At 46.7% G+C, this 21,137-nt stretch overlaps 1 protein-coding gene across 2 annotated transcripts in view; it reads right to left on the reverse strand.

The window, feature by feature from the left end:
• The window catches only part of NWD2 (NACHT and WD repeat domain containing 2), a 178,100-nt gene extending 157,329 nt beyond the window's left edge, over window positions 1–20,771 (reverse strand). The window contains exon 1 of one of the 2 annotated variants that reach the window (XM_034671973.1): window positions 20,254–20,771. Coding sequence is in view for 1 of the 2 variants with exons in the window: in XM_034671972.1 (XP_034527863.1) it covers window positions 19,618–19,768 (151 nt within the window). In the remaining variant the exon portion in view is untranslated. Of the gene's footprint in view, window positions 1–19,617 lie in introns of both variants that reach the window. The other variant, XM_034671972.1, reaches the window with a different exon arrangement.
• Window positions 20,772–21,137: the final 366 nt, after the last annotated feature.

Consider the following 21,137-nt stretch of genomic DNA (forward strand, 5'->3'; position numbering starts at 1 on the left):
AAAGTAATCACCAGTATGAGACTCTTGGTCACCCTGGGGACCTGCTATGAAACATGAAACTTACGTGTTTTCCTTGTGGGCTGCTACGTTTACCTGCCGCAATTACAGGTCTGATATATACAAGTTGCCCTGGGATCTTAGCAGCTGTGAAAGTTGTACCGTGCACCCCTGGTCGTCCCTGATGGGGGTCATATCACCGCTGCTGCCGCTGGGCTACAAGACGCCCTAGGTGACTAGGTGACATTCACTCAGGCCTCTGATGTTGACTGCCATCAATCTCACGGCTGGGGCTGCCCTCGCCAAGACAGACATGGTAGTGCTGGCGGTCCTGGTCCCATCAACTTTATAATGGGCTCCCGAATTGCTGCCTTAATTACTCCTCCCAAAGAATTAACAGGTTTCCTCAGAGCTTTAATTAAAATGCACGGCAGGGAGTCCACCTGGAGATACACCAAGAAGCAGCCTGTGCCACTTTCCAGCACCCAGAGAGCAAGGCTGACCCCAATGTCAACCACCTCTGAGAGGCCTTCCTATTTGCCCAGGTCACATATGAGGAGGTGGCTTTTTCTTCTCTTGTAGTTGTCTGATTCCCAAGGTTTGGGGCACTCTGCCACCTGCTGCCTCCAAGAAGCCAGTAGCTATGTCTCCCATCCCCTTGCATTTTCGTTTCTAGAAGCCAGGGTAGCCAGGGGATACAGGTTAGGTTCCACATGTTTTTACTCTAATGATGAAAGAACTGCTTCTGAGTTAAAAACAAATACAGATCAATCTGCCTTGAAATTTTCTTAGAATCACTTTTTAAACATTTTTTAAAAGATTTATCCATCTGAGAGAGAGAGAGAGAAAGAGAGAACGTGTGCGTGCGTGCCCGTGACAGTGGGGGCGGGGGGGGGCGTGGAGGGGCAGAGAGAGGGAGAGCGAATCTTAAGCAGACTCCAAGCTGAACGTGGAGCAACTCGGGGCTCAGTCTCACAACCCTGAGATCGTGACCTGCGCAGAAACCAAGAGTTGGGACGCCCAACCAACTGAGCCACCCAGGCGCCCCTAGAATCATTTTAAAAAATAACCTGAGGGGCGCCTGGGTGGCAGAGCGGTTAAGCGTCTGCCTTCAGCTCAGGGCGTGATCCTGGCGTTATGGGATCGAGCCCCACGTCAGGCTCCTCTGCTATGAGCCTGCTTCTTCCTCTCCCACTCCCCCTGCTTGTGTTCCCTCTCTCACTGGCTGTCTCTATTTCTGTCTTATAAATAAATAAAAAATCTTAAAAAAAAAAATAACCTGAGTCAGTGCATAAATGTACTCCCCCAAATAAATAGTAATAATCCTCACCTTTTATGGGTAAGTTGGTTTCTGGGCCAGGCCTAGAAATCATGCTGAGAGAACATGGTAGCTCCCCGTGATCTGGCCTCCTCAAGCTCCCTGATCTTTCTTCCCACCAAGGCTGAAGCTCAGCAGAGACACATTAAGTGCAGCTCCCTGGTGCTTATAGATGGCGTCTGTTCTGGCTGACTGCCACCTGCCATATGCAGGTATACAATTTCGTGAGAACTGCCCTGTCCCCATCTCTTCCCCACGACGCTGGTCTTGCTGCTCCTTGGACATCAAAGGCACGCCATGCCGTGGGGCCTATGCACTTACTGCTTCTTCCTTACACTTACTTCTGGGCAGAAATGCTCAGCTTCCTTCCCCACTCCACTCATGTCTCTGTCCAAATATCGTCTCTTCAGACAGACCGTCTGACCACTCATTACTGGGAGACGGTATGTGCCCCAAACACTTTCTCCTTACCTTGTTCTACTTTTCCTCACAATACATACCATCACTCCCACAAACTTTACAAACATATGTATTTGCCTTTTGCACTATGGTCGTGACAACCACAAGGAGGACAGGTACTGTCTACATTAAATAAACACAGTTATTTAGTATTGGTGAATTCGATCCTCAGGGCTTAGAATCGTGGTTGTATGCAGAAAGCCCTCAATAAATATTTGTTAAAGGACTGTTGTGAATTTCTGATTAAAGGTGGGGTCTGACTGTAAAGGAAGAAGGCATGCCTATTCTCGTGGCTTTAAACTTCTTTCTGATGGTAATTCTACAAAAGCACTTTTTAAAATGTTTATGATAACTATGGCCCTTAAGATGTCAACCTTGACAGACAGTTGGAAATAAACATTCTGGCTTCATATAAATAAACAGAGTATAAACGTTTCCTAAGTGTGTCATCATGTCACACTTCTTTCCTTCTCGTACTGAGTGGGCAACAAAGATACCGCTGGCAGATGAGTATTTTTTTTTCTTTTAATGATTGCCAGCTAGTTGAGCCAGGCTTGATATCACTTCTTTCCCAGCTAAGCTGTCAGCGTCTCCCAGGTAGAGATAATGGAGCTAATAGTGGTAAATAATCCCAGTTAACATTTAATGAGAGCTTATTAAATGCCAAGCATGTGATAAGCATTTCACAAGCTTTATCTCATTTAAGCCTCATAAAAATCCCATGATATTTTCAATTTTAGAGATAAGCGAATCTTGGATTATGGAAACTGAATAATTTAAGGTCACTGAGTCAGAAAATGGCACAGAGCAAGGTCTCAAACTCAAGTGTTTCCAACTCCAGATTCGGAACCTTTAACCTCTATTATTCACTGGTCCTCATATGTACTGTCTGTTGTATGTGCACACACAATGGGTTCCACCACAAAATTCAGGGTAGAATGCCAATCCCTTCCATGCCGGAGTTTATATTCAACCATCCTACCCCAAAGCCCCATGGGTTTGTCAACCTAAAAGTCTCATTTGTTGGACCGAAGAAAAGGACCTGTACGCGCACCTCATCTGGCTCATGCTCTCCAGCTTAACACCGAACACTTGGTCAGAGTTCCTAAATCTTACTGCTGTTTCCCACTAACTTGCGCTCTTTTTATACTTTCCACATTCCAATCAACAATGCATATTCATGCAGGAGCTTCAGAAGTGCTTTTCCAGCCATTATCATGAGAAACTTCTGAGGCCAGGAGGACAGGTAATATCATTGCTTTTCCTCAAGAAGATGGAACAAGACACATTCACGAAGTCAGGAAAAAGAGCTAGACCCCACACTCCCTCTTCCTGAACAGAAATGAAACAAAATGGAACTGCTGGGGAGTTTCAAAGAGGTGGAATCATGTAACATTGGAGCTGGAAGAGGTCCCAGAAGTCCTGTGTTTCATCCACTTCACTCTATAGATAAGGAAAGAGTCCCAGAGACGATGCCCAAGGTCACAGAGCTGCTGTCCAAACCAGCTGTGTCAGTCCATGGTACGTCCCCCTGACGACCTCAGGGTGTCTCAAGGACACGAACGTTCTCCCATATGCACCCACGATGCGATCAGAAAGCAAGGAGAAGGTCTCTGGGGAAAACACATCTCCCCAACTTCTAAATGGTCATTACACAAGCCTGATTGTGCATGATTGAAATGGAACACAAAATGAAATTTGCCATAAAAATAATGTTTCAGAAAGTGGCAAGGTGCCTAACTGGTCCCCAAAGACACAGTGTAGCTGTACCGTAGGCCCAGCGGTACGTGGTTTCTCATTGTTCTTGTGAGGAACGCACAGGAATGGAAAGCTGCACTGCCAGGCTCTGGTTTCACGACACACATCCCCCATCCCTGACTGCCTGGTGGGAAGGCATCCTTCTCCCCCCACTTCCCTCCTCGGTGGCTACAGCAGGAGATGGGGAGCTACATGCATGGAACGTGGCTTCTTGGGAACCTGGCCCTCGGGGGTTGGGGACTCTCAGGCTGAGCCTCCATGGCCAGCCCCGTGGGGATCCAGCTGGCCTCTGGGTGAGGCCCTATTGGCCTGGGGATAAAGGAGTAGGGGAGCCATACAGGCATGAGGAGTTTGGGTGCAGGGACAGAGGGTTAGCTTTACTAGGGTGGGGCTGGAGACAACACGGACAGAACCATGAAGGGTATGGGATTTGGGAACTAGAGTTCCAGTTCTCTTAAGGGGACTTTAAATTCAACGAGCATCTCCTAAGCGCACACTCTGTGTGAGTACTACATGGTAATTTATTATAGTGTAACATAATCACTTAATATTGGCGTAAATGGCAGTTTACAACTTGTGCATTTGAAAGAGTTTTAAGAAAAGAATAATTCTCCATTTCTATACAGAGCTCACTGTTTGTATGCTACGACAGAATTTAACCTTCAGAATGCCATAAAATATACAATATAGGGGTTTTGTTTTTGTAGAAAGGAGACTGAGACTCGAGGCTCTAGGATCTGCCTCAGGTCACACAGGGGGTAAACACTGGGCAGTGCTGAATCTGGAATTTTGCTGTTGTGATTCCTGGATGCCCTGATGTCAAATGAAATGTGTGGGCTGGAAATCTGCACTGCTGTCCCCAGGGCAGACGCAGGTGCTGGCGGAGAGGAAATCTGCATACGCATCTGAGGTCAGCAGAGTTGAAAAGGGGACCCTCCCTCCTGCTTACGTACCCACTGGAGCTGCCCCCAGAGCACAGCTCTGCTTTGATCCCATTCATGGTAACAGCACAAGTGAAACCCCTTTTATCCTCTCTGACACAGTGGAGATAGACTCATTTCTGAGTGGAAAAGGGGAAGGAAACACAAAAGATTACACAGCAAGTACTGAGTCCAAAGGATGAGTTTCAAATATTTTTAAAAATCTCAGATAAAAAGAACCAAAGCATTTGGCTACCCCCTGCATTTCATTTTCTTCAGATAATCTTATGAGGCACATAAAGGATGGTGGGCTCACAGCCTCCCTCCACCCAGCCAAGGCTCACCATTCTGCCTTTCCTGTCCCCAGAGGGACCAGAATCCCTAAATATCTATTTTCTACTTTCATCAAACTCCAAGCTTGAGAAACAAAACTGTTTTGTTTCAAAACTCCTCGATTCCGGAGCCTTCTCCCTCATTCCATTCTAGTCTGAGATCTGTAGAGCAGAACACATGAACAAATGAAGGATCAGCCCTTTCCAGATTCAAGCTGTCACCACCTATCCCAGGCCTTGCACAATTTCAGTCAAGAGACCCATCTCCTCCCATCTCTTCACATCTCCTCTCTAATCTCCTCCACCCCAAACACTAACATCCAGTCATTATTTTGTTTCTTTCTTTCAGGAATACCTGTATTGTTTGCTCAGTATGATGTGGGTTTACAATGACTATTACATGCACGCGGTAAGAATTATCAACTTACAGAATAAGAGTTGGCCATTCTACCATAATAGCCACGTGGAATGAAATCGTTTTCACTCATACAGGGGATTTAATACGCCCCTTTGGGAGAACTGATATCCTCCCTAAAGGGGGCTGTTCATTTTTATGAAGAGTGGTCCTTCTCACATGAATGTGGGCATTGCATGCACTCTGAAAACATTGTAGAAAACTTTGCTTCAAGGTCTACCAGATGAACAGGAGCTGGAAAAATGACAAGGTTTTATGTAGATTTAAAGGAACATTAAAGGAATTCTTATGTGTGAAAGAAATTATGGTTTTTAGTATATGATTAGAACATACCTTACATTAAAAGGTGGAAGTGCTATCTTTTTAATCTGTCTGAGTGTCATCTCATTGAAATCTGCTTGTTATCCATGATTTTAAAAGAGTGTTGGGGGCTAATTCCTAAAAGCATGGAGTTCTGCTATATTATTTAGAGATGGAACTTATTAACTTAATACCTGATAATGTGGGCTGAATTCATAGTTATGTGTTAAACCATCATTTAAAAATGGTGTTTTTATATAGTCCCCTCTAGCTAAAAGCTTAGGTGATTATGTGGATGGCATCATCTGGGAATAATGACCATTTCATGCCACGATTTACAAAAAAAGAAGTTGTTCAAGTAATTCTCATTCCTTTGAAACCCTTACCCCTCTTCTCTTCTGTAGTCTTCTAGGGCTTTTAACAAATTCTGATCTAGAACTTTTGAGTCCTTGCTATCTTTCAGGCATTGTTTTAAGTGCTTGCATATTTCATTTATTTCCCACAATAACCTTGTAAGGCACTTATAATTATGTCCTTCTGTCAGAAGGGACAATGAAGCTTGAGAGCTTAAGTATTTTACACAAATCTGTAATAAATCCTGGGGTTCAAAACCAACCCTAGCCCCCAAGTTCTTTCATCTTAGCCAGTACACACTAGAACACATTTGTTTTATTTTACTAATTTGATTCCTCTTTTGCCTGCATAACAAATCCAAATCATTGGCTCAAAACTACAACGTTCACCTTCCCCTTGAATCTGCCGTTTTGGCAGGTTCAGCGGGGACAGCTAGCTGGTCTCTGCCTCCGCTGGGAGAGCTCCCCACGTGGGCAGAGATCCACTTCCTAGACAGCATATCCTCCTTGCTGGCAAGGTGGTGCTGCTGCTAGCTTCCCTGACAGGGGTTTCTCCATGGGGTGCCTGGGTTCTAAAGAACAAGGGCTTCCAAAACCAGAAAGTGGAGGTGGGCAGTTTCTAAAAGCCTGGGCCCAGAGACTGGTGCTGTGCCACTTTTTCCCTATTCTACTGGCCAAAAACAGTTCGAGAGCTCAGATTCAAGGAGAAAAGTTACAGATGCCACTTCTCAGGGGGATGTGTGCCAAAAAAACTTAGGGACCATGTGACAAAACTCCCACACCTTAAAAGATCTCAGATTCAACAGTGATTTCACGAAACTGTGAAATTCCTATTTTATGAATGCTTTCATTCCTCATGACTTTGCAGATGAATGCCCCCAAACAACAAACCCTCTGAAGTGGGAAGGTCTGGGTCTTTTCCCATTTTTCCTACATATTCTCCTCATTGTTACTGCACTTGCTTTTCCATATGGAAGATTCAGGCTTCTGAATAGAGACCCTGGCTTAAAAGGGAACTTTATTTTCATGTCTTTTTAGGGTTCTCAGCAGATTTTCTCTTTTCCTTTAACATTTGATATCTTTAAGTAACTTCATTGCTTTTCATCACAGTGACCTCAGTTTGATTTTTTTTTTTTTTTTAAGATTCTACTAAAAAGAGAGAGAGAGAGAGAAAGCACATGTGCACACACTGGGGCAAAGGAAGGAGCAGAGGGAGAAGGACAAGCAGACTTTGCAGTAAGCCTGACACGGGGCTCTATCCCAGGACCCTGAAATCATGACCTGACTCAAAACTGAGTCTGATGATCCACTGAATTCCATTTTAATTAGAGAATCTTCTAGAACACTGTCAACTGAGTGAGATCATCTGCTTGAAGCTATACCCTTTGCTTAGCAACTAACTAGTATGCAGGTTCTACCAAGATGCAAGTAGATTTTCAGTCTGTTTTACAGGTGCAACACATTTTTCCTCCTCTAAAACATGGTGATTCTACTAGTTCTGTCTTTCGGTGGAGAAAATTTCTCACCTGTTATTTCTTGGGCAATTTTTCCTATTTCACTCTGGCTTGTCCTCTTTGCTTTGGCCAAAAGAACCAAAACAAAAGCCTTCGGTTTTTGCTCACTCCCTCCCCACCCCCCCACCCCAGTGTTCACAGTTGCAAATTCACTGAACAAGGACACACCCCATTCCTCACCTACAGCAGACATTACTAATCAATCTCCGCTCTCTTTCCCATCAAGCATATATGTGGCTCCAGCGCATTTGTGGCTGCAAAATATTTTGGTCAGCTGCTAATGATTAAGCATGAGAATAACTCGACTTCCAGGATAGACCTTCTCCTCTCTGGAACACCTCATCGTCTTCATCAAGGACAATTAAGTCTTTCTAATCTCATGAGCATTGTTTTGAATTCCTTGTTTTTATTGAATAAGGCTTCCTGCGGCCTCGCCCCTGCATCTTTTCTCTGGGAATCCAGAACCACCCTTCCTGCCACCTGCAGTGAGCTATTCTCGGCCAGGAAATGTTTCCTATTACTTTCCTATTTCCTATTTTCCCCAACCCTCTGAGACTTGGGGTCCAGATCACTCAGGCAGCAGGTGTGGCCCTGGCCTTGGGTCCCAGTCCCAACAGGAGCCTGCCCCTTGTCCCGGACCTCCGTCCCACCTTATGACTAGGGGCTGGGCTCCTGCCTTGATTTTGCCAGGTGTTTTTTTTTTTTTAAAGATTTTTTATTTATTTATTAGACAGAGATAGAGACAGCCAGCGAGAGAGGGAACACAAGCAGGGAGAGTGGGAGAGGAAGAAGCAGGCTCATAGCTGAGGAGCCTGACGTGGGGGCTCGATCCCATAACGCCGGGATCACGCCCTGAGCTGAAGGCAGACGCTTAACCGCTGTGCCACCCAGGCGCCCCTTGCCAGGTGCTTCTTGCTACCCCTTCTCCTTCCCACACACTCCTTTATCTCAGGATGGCAGTCTTGGGCCCAAACTCTCCTTTCAGCTTCCTACTTTCCACATGCCCAAACCCCTCCAGTTATTATCTGCATAAACTCCTGAAATTAATTTCAGCATCCATGTGCTCATGATGCTTCTTTGCTCAGACTCTTTGGGAACAAATGCTTTCTTTTCAAACACAGTGCCTTTTTCTGGGATCCAGACTTGGTCTCATCACCAACAGCTGGCCCGGGCCCCCCACCAGCCACTCCACTACAGCAGAGAGGTCTATTTCTTAGCTTTGACACATACCCGTCTTTCCCTTTTGATGAAATTTGACTAGCTCGTTCCTGACTGGGATATCAGACACCACAGTGGGATTCCAATTACTCCAAGTGGCCTGTGGTCAAACACCCCTCCCACATCTACAGTGTGTTTCTGGTAGTTGTGTCTGTCCTGCCTTCGAGCTGGAGTTTAAAGAATGAAGATAGTATGCGTCTCTTACATCCTCCGTCACTCCCCACAGCAGCCAGTTGGAGGAGTTGAGCTGTATACAATGGGTATCTAACAAATACTGCCGGTGACGCTTAGAATGAACTCTGATGGAAATCTATTCAGTGGCAAGAATCTCTCTGACACTATCCATACTGGATCAGATTAAGCATTATGAAAGATCTCCTTTTAATTTTGTGGCTTCATTTCTGTTAGATTCTGTAATCACTCTTGGAATAAGACACCTGACATCTGGGCTTTGCTCTTTGAGTGTACCCATGCCATAAGCCTAGGAAATATTTTGGATCGAAAATGAGATTTCCAGGAAGCATTTCATTACAAGTGGGTATTATTCCCTCTGAATTGCATCCAAAGCTGTAGTCTCTATCCTTTTATTAACTTTCTACCACAGATCCTTTTTCTAATTCTACATTAGCCTACTTACTTTAATTTGCAGAATGAATCCTGTTTGATTTCAATAAAAAATAGGATGAAAGATGAAGCTTTGAAGAAGCAATACGAAGGTGTCTGTCTTTAAGGTGGTAGCACCGGACTTTCTTCTAGATTGACTGTTCATAACTCAGCCCATATGGATACTGTTGAACCACGTACAAGTTTTACATTGGTTTAAATCACACGACCAGTAAGGGCAAAACTTACAAGAATGTTTTGGGTCGAAAAGAACTTTGAGCCCACTTTATCAAGCCCAATTACCCTGTAGATGAGTTCCGGTTACACTGCAGAAATTGTATCACTTGCCATTTTAAAAGGTGCTTGTGAGTGTGTAGTTTATTTTTTCCAGTTGTCTATTGCTGCATATCAAACTACCCACTATCAAAACTTAGTGGTTTAAAACAACTTACTATTTCTGGAGAGATGAAGTGACTTTTCCCAAGGCATGCGAAGCACATACCTTATCCAAGTATCTGATCCTGAGAGTTGATATAGTTCCTGCTATTTATTACATACAGAGCGTGTCACACCTTCTAGCTTATGGTCTTCTCTTGTGTTAGATATTGGCTGTGATAGAATTTGGGTTATGTCAAGCTAAATTTCCAATTTAAATGATACTTGGTAATTAAAGGATCTCACTGTGTAAAAATGTTTAAACTGAAATAGGTAATTATTCAGGTTAAGGGAGCAGTCCTTCTTCCTCGAACTGCAGGTTTCTTCTGGAGCATGAGCTTCCTGAACTCCTTTTACCTCCTTCCTACCCTTTAGTCAAATAAAGGGGTGGCTTATTTGACTGAAATGTGGGGAAAATAAACCAGGCAAGCTCAGCCCACCTGCTTATTCCCTCCCCTAGGAAATGACCTGTCCACATAGAGTGTGTCTCATACTCTCTTCTCCAGGCTCAATGTTTTATGGGGCAGACCCCCTGGAGGCCCATCACTGCTGGAGTGTGGGCAGAATGTCTAATTCTGGTGTTCAGTATTAGGAAGCACAAGAGCATTCTCCATTATTATCTTTTCCAGTAAAAATGGTGGTATTTTTACCTATTTGCAGAGTCTGGTTTTTCTCAGATTAGAATTTGGAAAGTTCTAGAAGAGTACTACACATGAAGTCACTGCCAATCCTCAAAACTCACTGCGATCATCACAACTCTTAACACTGTTGGGCACTTGCTACAGGCCAGACCGCTAGTTGACTCACTTTTCATGCATTTTCACTTTTAACCTAATTATGGCAAAGACAGGCCAAAGAAACTACACAATATAATTGGGGTTTTGGTAGCTTTCAAAGTTGGCCACCATTCATTCCTACCCCGTCCCCCCCCCCATATGCATCTGCCTCTCCTTATATGAAGAGATAGGGTCTATTTTCCCTCCCTCTGAATCTAGGCTACCTTATGACTTGCACAGACAGAACACAGTGAAAAGGACATTCTGGGACTTCCAGGGCCTTAAGAGGCCTGCTAGCTGCCATTTTCTTTCTCTAGGGTTGCTAATCCCCTAAAAGGAATCCTGGGCTAGACTCCTGAACAATGAAGAAAGGTAGAGAGCAGGCCCTCACAAAGGAGAGATGAGGAGCCAAACGTAGGTATGAAGCCTTCTTGGACCTTCCAGCCCAGTTCTGCCCAGGTCTAGCTGAATGCAGTCAAGTGAGTGCCTCTGGCTAAAGGCTCAGTGGAATACAGCTACCTGTCTTCTGCAGGCCAAGCCCTGCCTGGATTGCCAGGCAGGCATAGAACTGTGAGAAATGATGAGTCATTGTTTTAAGTCACTAAGTTTTGGGGTGGGCCGCTACACAGCAACAGACAACGGAAACAAACAAAATACAAACTTGCCACACACCCTTTAAAGCAGCCAATGGTGTCACTGCAACCGTTTGACAAGAATTTTAAAAAAGAGTTGTAGATGATTTACTAAACCAAAAAGTCACAATCTATTTGTAGAGTGTACTATACACTCCAAGCCCGGCTTTCTTTAAAAGGTCATTCTAAATGAACCACCTTTAAGGGACAAGCGATAGTATCACCTCAAGACATCAGCTCCACTCTCTTGTTCAGAGGGATAAAAGTTCTTCATTGAATAATAATGATAATCTCTTTCCATTCCCTGCAGAGATCTCATCATGGCTTTGCCGCCTATTTGATGACCGTGTAGGATAGTGTTTACACCCTGGCTCTATTTGTTCCCCTGGGAAGCCCTCCCAACCCGCATTCTGAGCTGCATGCTGGCTTACTCCTCCTCAGTGCCTCTTTAATGCCCTGCTCCTATCTTCCGCACGGTGCTCATGGCATAGATTATTTATGTAAACTGCACGAGAACAGAGAGGCGCCTGTTTCGTTGCTGCCCTACGCTAAGCACCAGAACAGCCCTCCCTGTGGAGGACGTGCTTCGTGAATATTTCCTGCTTGAACCAGTCCACGTGCCTGCGTCCCCCTGGACTAGAGATGGTTTCTCTCGCTGCTGAGTATCCATTAGCACTTCCTTTCACTCTCTCCCTGTGGCCTAAGGGCGGGAAGTCTGGAAGTTCCCTGACTTACTTGCTGCAAGGGTGCAATTCTGGGTCTGCCAGGGGGTGTACCTGCACGAGGTGTGGACAAGGGGACAGGGGACGTTCTGCTGCCATGAGTTGTGGTGGCCGCCATGTGGTTTCAGCAGATGGGCCTGTTTGCAGAAACTGGCCAGCACACAGTGCGCAGCTGGGATAACTGGCCCTGGCTTCTACAGTCTCCTGCCCTCTAGGTGACAGATTTGGCAAGGTGACCTAAATGCCCAGTGGCAATCCTTTCACTCACTGGATCCTTCAATGACTTTTGGGACTGCTGGGTTCCCTGAAGTATCTGGAGTGGTTTTTGTCTTACTGTGGAGTTCTAACTGATACGAGTCTATAGGCTCCATTCCTCGAGGGCAGGAAATGCCTTTTGAGCTTCCTATACCCACACCCGCACCATGTCTGGATCACAGCAGAAACTAATAATAAAGATAATAAGGGTAATAACTGCAAACGCTGATTTCATGTTTGCTCTGTGCCCAGCACTGTTCTAAGTGCTTTGCGTTAGCTCATTTACTCAATGACCCTGTAAGGCAGGCACTACTGCTGTCCCCTTCTACAGGTTAGAAAACTGAGAACAAAGTAATTAAGCAACTTGCTGAAGAATCACAGCATCAAATTTGGATTGAGGCGGCAAACCCAGGCAGGCTGGCTCTCCAATCTGTACTTGTATCTAAGATTCTCACCTGCCTGAATAACATTTACTCAAGGACTTGAAGATACAACCACCAGAATTTTAGAACGTGTTGTAAATGTTCTATGTGCATTTATTGTAAAATAGCAGTTCAATACGTTCTCCTGTAAGACTCTTAATTCTTAAAGATGTTTCTGGGGCATCAACAGCTGTGTGCAGATACACGCACACATATATAGGTATGATTTTGCTGTGTTAACTATTTTTTCCGATTACTCACAAAAACAGTGAAAACACAGGGAGCCTTCGAAATAATTAGCACTGTAGGGAAGGTAAGAAGAACCAGGGTAAGGAATATTCATAGCTTTCATGTGAATTTCTTGATGCCCATCTTTCTGCCTCTTGCCTGGAAGCACAAGCTGAAGTAAAAGCAAAATAAACAGTGGTTGCAGCAATGTAGGGAAAATCCTTCTCTCTTTACTGTGGCTTGTGCCAAAATGGAGAACAAGCTTTCCTACTAAGACCCTAAAGATATGGAGAACAGAGTCCGGAAGATACAAAGACATGCAGAATACAAAGTCTAAGTGGAAATGGACAAGCCATCTGATCGTTAATACTGTGGACAAATATGTGCAATTCTCAAAGATGACAGGTGCATAACTGAGCGGGCGGGAAATGTACAAAAGGAGTTGTTGGGGAGTATCTTTTCCTCCAATGTCTCTCAACACACAGAGCGAGATCCACTAGCACGGTACTCCTGGACGGGGCCATTACTCACTCCTCAGGGGAGAAGTGTCTTAATCGGATGGATGGATGCATTTGGAAGGAAAATCTGAACACAAATAGCCCAGCCTCTTCATTGTCTCTTGTAAGTGAACATGTCATTCTTCTCTGTTCCTCCATGTCTTAAATTGTAAAAGTGTCAAGTCTGTTCACCAGGTGGGGGAAGGGGCCAGGTTTATGTCCTGTCCGTTGCTGACAGTGCCTGGGGAGGGGGCAAGTTTATGCAACCCTGAGGTTCAGGATTGGAAAACCCTACTTGTCTGAAGTTAAAAGCCATATCCCTCCCCCGCCAAAGGTCCACAGTCCTTACCCGCACTTCCAAAATCCCCAAAGTGTTTAAAACAAAATTTTTTCCCCAATTCATCTGGCAGCAACCTTAAGTGACCTGAGTGAGCAGTGGCAAACCTGACCTTAGTACACAGGGAACCACTAAGCGTTCTGATTTCTCCACTCAGAGCTCTGTGTGGTCTGTAGTAGCCAGTAGCTGCACGTACCTATTTAAATTCAAATTACTCTACTAAAAATTCAGATTCTTATTTAGCTAGTGCTACCATATACGACAATGCAGAAAAGACCTTTCCAGCCCTGCAGAAAGCAGAACACGGATGCAGAGTGAAGTCGGTTCCTCATATTCATAGTTGATGATGCGGCATTACCCCAGACCCTACATAATCAACAGCATATACACCATTTTCTTCTAAAACCTAAAAAAATCTGGAATTCCAAAATCCTACCTGGCCCAAAGGTGATAAAGGATTCTGGGCCTGCATCAGTTTTTAGCAGTAATAAGGGCAATATTTTGGCTTTCTTTCTACTTCAGACTTTACCTGTCATGGACTTGATGGTTGTGTTCCCCCAAATTTATACGCTGAAGCCCCAACCCCAAAAGTGCTGGTATTGTGGGGTGAGTCCTTTGGGAAGTAATTAGGTATGGATAAGGTCAAGAGGGTGGGGGCCCCATGATGGGATTACTGTCCTTACAAAAGGAGGAAGGACACAACAATTCTCTCTCCACCACATGAGGACATGACCTTCCTCCCTGTGACATGGAGGAAGAGGTTGGAGAGACAAAGCTGTAAACCAAGGTATACCAAGGACTGCCAGGAGCCGCCCGAAGCTAGGAAGAGACAAAGAAGATACTTTCCAAGAGACTTCAGTGGGAGCATGACCCTGCTGACACCTTGCTTTTGGACTTCTAGCCCCCAGAATCACAAGACTATAAGTTTCTGTTCTTTAAAACTCAGTTTGCGGTAAATGTTACGGCGACTCTAGGAAACGAAGACAGATTTTGGTACCCACACGGGGTGCTGCTGTAACAAATACCAACACACGTGGAAACGGCTTTAGAACCAGGTAACGGGTAGTCTGGAGGTGTGTGCTAGAAAATGCCAAGATCGCCGTGAAGAGATGGTTATTGGCAATTCTGGGGAGGGCTCAGAAAGGAAAGTGGAGAGCTGTGGAGAAAGCTTCCATCTTCTTAGAGAACACAGAAGTTGTGAACAGAATATGGCCATGGTGGTAACACCTAAGACAAGTGAGGAACGTGTTACTGCACAACAGACCAAAGGGGAGGGTTGTAAAGTGGGAAACGATGCAGCTGAACCGTGCCCTAGGGTTTTGTGGCAGGTAGCCCTCGTAAGCCATGAAACTGGATGAAGGGGTAGCTTGCTTCCTCCTGAGTGCTTAAATTGTAGGTGGCGGTGGGGGGAGGGATTGAGAAAGGAATTAAGCAAAAACGAACAAAAACTTAAAGATCTGGAAGACTCTCAGCTTATCCCTATTCCAAAAAAGATGGCAAAGCTTGTGCTGAAAAGAACACCAAGGGCGGGGTTGAACAAGCATTTGATAAGGAAATTAGTATGGGTGTAAACCATGGACACCCCAGTAGAAACAAGGTCAGCTGGAACTGAGGAAGACAGAAACAGGCTCAAAGGAAGGCAGGCTGATAGACTTCTCAGATCCTTCAGGACTAGATCATACGGCGGTCATTCAGCTGTGCACGTGTGTGATTCTTTAAGACAAAGGAAAAATGACCCCAGAGGAGATTCAGAGATCATTAGGACTGCCTCCTTGGTTTAAAGGTGGGGGAAGGCATCACCTAGGCTTCCACAGGGCAGATGGCATGGCGTGGGTCCGAAGTCTTGGGGACAGGGCCTCCTGGAGTCCTGGTTGGCAACCTTCCCCACAGAGCTCCAGAAGTGGAACTCCACCCCTGGCGGGTGTGGAAGGCAGAGCTTCGAAAACCCAAGAGAATTATTCCAAGAGCCTTAAGACCTAATGGTATTTGCCTTGCTAGGTTTTGAACTTACTTGGGACCATTCATCTTTCTTTCTTTCTTTTTTTTTTTTTTTAAGATTTTAGGTATTTGACAGTGCAAGAGAGCATAAGCAGGGGGAGTGGCAGACGGAGAAGTAGGGTCCCTGATGAGCAAGGAGCCAGATGCCAGGCTCCATCCCAGGACCCCAGGATCATGGTCTGAGTTGAAGACAGACCCTTAACCAACTGAGCCACCCAGGCGCCCCAACTTACTTGGGATCCTTCATCTCTCTTTGGAATGAGAATGCCCATCCTTTGCCTGTCCCACCATTCCGTTTTGGAAGCACATAACTTTTCTGGTTTCGCAGGTTCATAGCAGGAAAGGAATTCTGCCTCAGGATAAATCATATCTGTTGTTTCACCCATATCTAATTTAGATTGTACTTAGATGAGACTTTGGGCTGTAGGCTTTAGAGTTGATGCTGGAACAGGTCAAGAATTTTGGAGTTGTTGGGATGGACTGAACATAATTCGCATGCAACAAGGACATGAATTTGGTGGGGGTGGGCAGGGGCAAAATGTGATGGACTTAATGTTTCTGTCCCTCTGCCATTCATAAATTGAAGCCCTGCTAATGTGATGGTATTTAAAGGTGGGACCTTTGGGAGGTAATTAGGTTTAGATGAGGTTTAGAGGAGGTCTTTAGGGTGGGGCCTCCATTATGGGATTAGCATCCTTTTTAAAGAGAAAAGAAGACCAGAGCTCTGAAAACTAGAAAGAGGTCCCTTACCAGGAACCAAACTTGCCAGCACCTTGATCTTGGACTTTCCAGCCTCCAGAGCTGTGAAAAAGAAATCTGTTGCTGAAGCCACTTGGTCTGTGGTATTTTGTTGCAGCAGCCCAAGCTAAGACTTGCTTTGTTCTAAACTGGTTAAGAATTGAGGCGAAGAGAGGACTTATTAGGCCCCTGTGAATTTCAACACACGGAGAGAACTGTGCTGGCTCCTCTCCTCTGCATGCTCATGCACAAATCAGGCTCATCACGGTGGAAGATTTTATATGTGTTTTAGAGTCATTGTTCAAGGAGGTATAAGTGCCATTCTGGCAGAGAGACAGTGACTAAGCGACTACAAGACTTCCAAGGATTAATACAGATGCCACAGATGGAATTTCTATGTTGTGTGAAAGGTGGGACTAGATGAAGTCCAAGGCTTATCCATGTCACAGAATCTGGCACAATGCTATTCCCTCTTCCACACGGGTTCTTCTCCAGGGTCTGTACTGTGGTGAGGACTGGTCAGATGCAGACATACTTATAATACGAACAAGTGCATTAGAGTCCAGAACATTCAGAAATTTCCTTGAATGCCCTTTATGCCACCTTTTGGTATAGGGGAAGTGGGTTTCCTTCCTGCTACTCAGCTCTGGCTGTCAGGATTCAAGAATAAGGAGAGCACGCATCTGCTAGATCTAGCTGTCTTGTGCACGTGGGATAAGATACCTGCCAGAAATCTGGCATGAACCTAGGCTGGGCCTAAGAGTATCAAGAGAGAGGTTTTGAGTCCCCTGAAGGCTCCACCTTGTTTCTTTCTGCTATAGGAGTGCAGGCAAATAGCTTAACCTGGCATAGCCTTAGTTTCCTTACCTGCAAAACAGAGAGAAGAGTCCCTGGCCCAGCACCCTCACAGGACTTGACAGTGGAAATCAAAATTAAAATACTGAATGAGCTAACATACGGGACAGTAATTTTTCCATTCGAAAAACATATGTTACCTTTATTCCAGATGGGTAAAGTCCACAGGAGCCTTTGAAAGCAAGACCTATTAACACAATAATCTAACGGAGACCCTTGCTGGATTCTTAAACATATTGCTATGAGTTCAACGCAAAACAGCTTTTATTTAGAGCATCAGTTGATTTCCTCTTGTAAAGAAAAGCATGAGAGAATGTTCTTTGTCTTAATTGGATAGTGGAGAGACTCTTGAGTATTGGCCAAGAATCTAATACTGGATTGAACCAAAACACAACCATTTGCTTCCTGAGCTTCGTCCATAAAAATTTCGTGGTAAAGTGCTGCCTCTGATAGAGCATTTACCGAGATTGCAAGGTTTCACGCACAAATCCAAAAAAATACCCATCTCTGTCTTTTCTATTCAATATACTCTCGGCTCTCCAATTTGGATAAAATTTGAGATGCTGCCCTCTGTTACAACTTCGGAGGTAGAAGTCACATTTCTGGTCCTTTCCAGACCAATGTGCAAGCTCTCCAGCTCAAACAGTGACTAGGAGACATGAGCAGATCAGGGCTCCCTCCTCCTGTTTGCTTTCCGAAGATTACAATATGGTCAAACTTTCAAGAAACTAGAAAATTTGGAGAATCATATGTAAGAAAATCACATTCCTTAAGAAACATGACATTAATATTAATTCAGTATTAGGCTGACTTAACAAACCCATGATCATTGGTTTTTATTTAAAGGAAATAAAGATTTATAGGAAAAGCTAACTACTGATCAATATTAGCAAAATTTTCACAGGACTTTAGAAGCAATATGTTTAAAGAAAAACAGTCACTTAGCTGGTTGTACATCAGCAGACTTAAACGCTTCTCATTAGGTTTTCTTTTAAGCTTAGGAGAATTGAAAATTTTAAGACTAAACGTTTTCTAACACAATTCTCTCAACCACTTAAAAAAATGTTTCAGCAACATTAAAACAAAACAAATCTGAACACTTAAGTTGCAGATTTCCCTAACCTTTAAATCGAGTGTGTATCTCCATGGTTTTCTTCATTCAGATTTAAGTTAAAATCCTGGAAGGCATATCTGAGATTTTAAAAGGATTTTAAAACAGTGCACAGTAGTTTCCTAAATGCCTCCTTAAAGTATTACATTCTGTGGAAGTGAACGGTAAACTTCATAGGACAGTCGTGCCCCCATCTCAAAAGTATACATTGCTTCTATTACTAATTACCTGTGAGTTACCTATTTCTTTCCCCAATCCCCTTGTCATAACATAAACTTTACCTGAGATTTCTGCTTTTTCTTTTTTTACAGCTGTTTTAGAAAGTTATCTTTGTTAGTCCTCTCTAAATGCTTTTTCTTAAGCAACCAGTCTTGGGTTTTCAAACGACTCCATCCAATGATTGTTAACTTTCTTGTCAGACTCAAGGCTTGTTAGAGGGCATAAAAAGTCTCCTACAAACTTATCTTATGGCGGAACATATACTTTTTCTAGAGAAGGGCAATTCCTGCAGTTCTATCCGGCTTAAGTCGAATGCATCCTACTTTCCCTTACTAGTAACGAAAGTTAACATTTAGGTCCTAGAACTCAAAGGCAGCGTTGAGCAAAAAGAGAGAGAGAGAGAGAGAAAAGACCCACCCAGCGCCCAGCCGCCGTGATTTGTTAATGCAATTAATCAACAAGTTTGCGTTTTGCACCTACCAGGTGCCCAGACTTGAGCAGGAACACAACTAGAGTAGGCCAGGTTCTGGACCGAGAAATCAAGCCCAGGGTCCAAATGTGGAGATGAGCTCATCCAGAGCGCTCCGCCAAAAAGCCAGCGCCCGACAGAGCGAGCTCCCATCCCTCCCGGGGCTTCCCGGCGTGTTTCCTCTCAACCGCCGGCGGCCTTCGGTTTACCAAGGATTCCTCTGCCCTCCCAAGCAAAAGGCACCATCGCATCCGCAAGCGGCGAGTCTCAGGAAACCCCAGGCTCATTTCGCCTGGGCAGGAACAAGTAGCAAAGGAGGGAGCCCTCTTTCAGGAGCCTGCACCGGAGCCGGGAGTATGGGTAACTACTATTTGCGTTTGCGGTAACCCGGGAGAAGAAACCCCCTAAAAGAAAGGGTGGCGGTAGTGGCAGGATGGAGCTTCCAGAAGCGTCTGCTACTGCCTCGGACGTTTCTTAGCTAGACCTGAAGGAGTGACCCGGGCGCGGGGGGCGCGAGCCTGGGTGTCCTAGGGGGAGTCAGCGGGCAGAGGGGCTGCGCAAGAGAAGAATACAAGTGATTCAAATGAAATTCCCACGCGCTCAGGGCAGCCACGGCTTCCGCTGGAGGAAGGGAGAGCCGGGCACGCACGGCGCACAGGGCTGTGCTGCGGCCACTCTCAGGCTCCCGGCGCACGGACGGACAGGACTGACGGACAAATCCGAGCGAGGGACTTACCTTCAGGGTTGGCGCTGATGAAGACCCGGACGCTTCGGCCGGCGGGCACGAGGTGAGAAGGCAGGGCGGTGAGGTTCCCAGAGAAAGCCGCCCGCCGGAGCGCGGAGTCCCGGGGACAGGGCAGCCTGGTGCCCGCACCTGCCGGCCACATCGCCCTCTGGGAGGAATAGCCGCTGCCGCCGCAGCCTACTGGTCCTCGGTTCCTGCCCGCGGCTCCGCGGAACAGCTGGGTTGATCCCCGCAGCCGGCGCGGCTCAGAGCCGCCCCGATCCCGAGGCGCCGCCGGCGAGCTCCCTGGCAAACACTACCGGCCGGCGGGGAGCGGCCATACGGACCCTCGGGCCGCTGCCGCCGCCGCCTCCCGGCCCTCTGGGCGTCCGCCTTCGCCCGCTGCCGGGGCTCAGCACAGCAGCCGGCGGGAGGTTAGTGCGGCGGCGGCTACGCGCGCGGCGCCCCTTTGCGCCGGGAAGCGCCCGCGCGGGCCGCCCAGCCCGCAGCCATCTCCCTGCCCGCGCCTGCCGCGAGGAGAGGGGTCGCCGAGGCGGTGGGGACCGAGCGGAAGACAGCCGACCAAACTTTATCTGCCAAAGGCGTCCCGACTTTATGGGAACTCCTCCCACGGGGCGCAGGACTCACCCGCGGCTTAAAGGGCGGCGGGGGCGCGGGGGCCTCGGGCTGCCCATGGGCTTCCGGGCTTCTCCGAGGACGATCCCGAGCGCTCGTGGGTGACTCTTTGGTGGAGAACAGGAATGCAACTAGACCGCGATTCCTCTGACTCCTCCAACTCTCCTAAAGGTCAAACAAGCCCTGAGCATTTTCGGGAATGCACGCCTACCGGCGTCGGCGCCTCTCTGCCTACGTGCGTGCAATTCCGGCCTCAAAGTTAGACGCACGCACTGAGCTCCAGCCCCCGAGGGTCCGAAGCATTAAAACTCGGGAGCGTCTTGAGCGTCCTGGAGGGAACGTCGCCGTCGCCCGGCCCGTGGCGGCGCAGGTGGCTGAGTCCTGCCGCTCCGCTAGCCTCACGCTCAGCAGAGCGGGGGTTTTTATAGCGAAGCCGCGCCGCTCACGTGTTCCTCGCCTCGTGGTCCCGGAACCTTTCCAAGAGCGGATCTCCGCGGGAAGCCTTCCGAGGTCTCTGGGCTCCAGAGGGGTCTTTCCTGCCCCCGCCCTGGAGCATTCACCGGCCACTCCGTCAACCCGGCGGCTCCAGCAGCCCCGCACCGCCCGGTGTGCTCCTGGGGCCGGCAGGCCTTTGGGGGCGCCGGGGAGCGCCTCTCCGCGCAAGGTCCCGCAAAGTGCAGGTGGCCACGAATTGAGGCGGGGTGGGAGAGATCAGAGTTGGCCTTTGGCCTCTTATCCAAGTCCGTTCAGAGCGTGAGTCGGCTCCACCGGACGCTGATCCGACCGGGCCAGAGCGAGCGGACGCGGGACTGCGCGACCTGGAATTGGGGTGGGAGCGCTACGGGTCTGGTCTACCGCCGGGAAGCCGCGAAATGAGGAGGGACCCAGCCGTAAAA

The sequence above is a fragment of the Ailuropoda melanoleuca genome, chromosome 11 (genome assembly GCF_002007445.2).
Source record: "Ailuropoda melanoleuca isolate Jingjing chromosome 11, ASM200744v2, whole genome shotgun sequence".
Taxonomy (NCBI): Eukaryota; Metazoa; Chordata; class Mammalia; order Carnivora; family Ursidae; genus Ailuropoda; species Ailuropoda melanoleuca.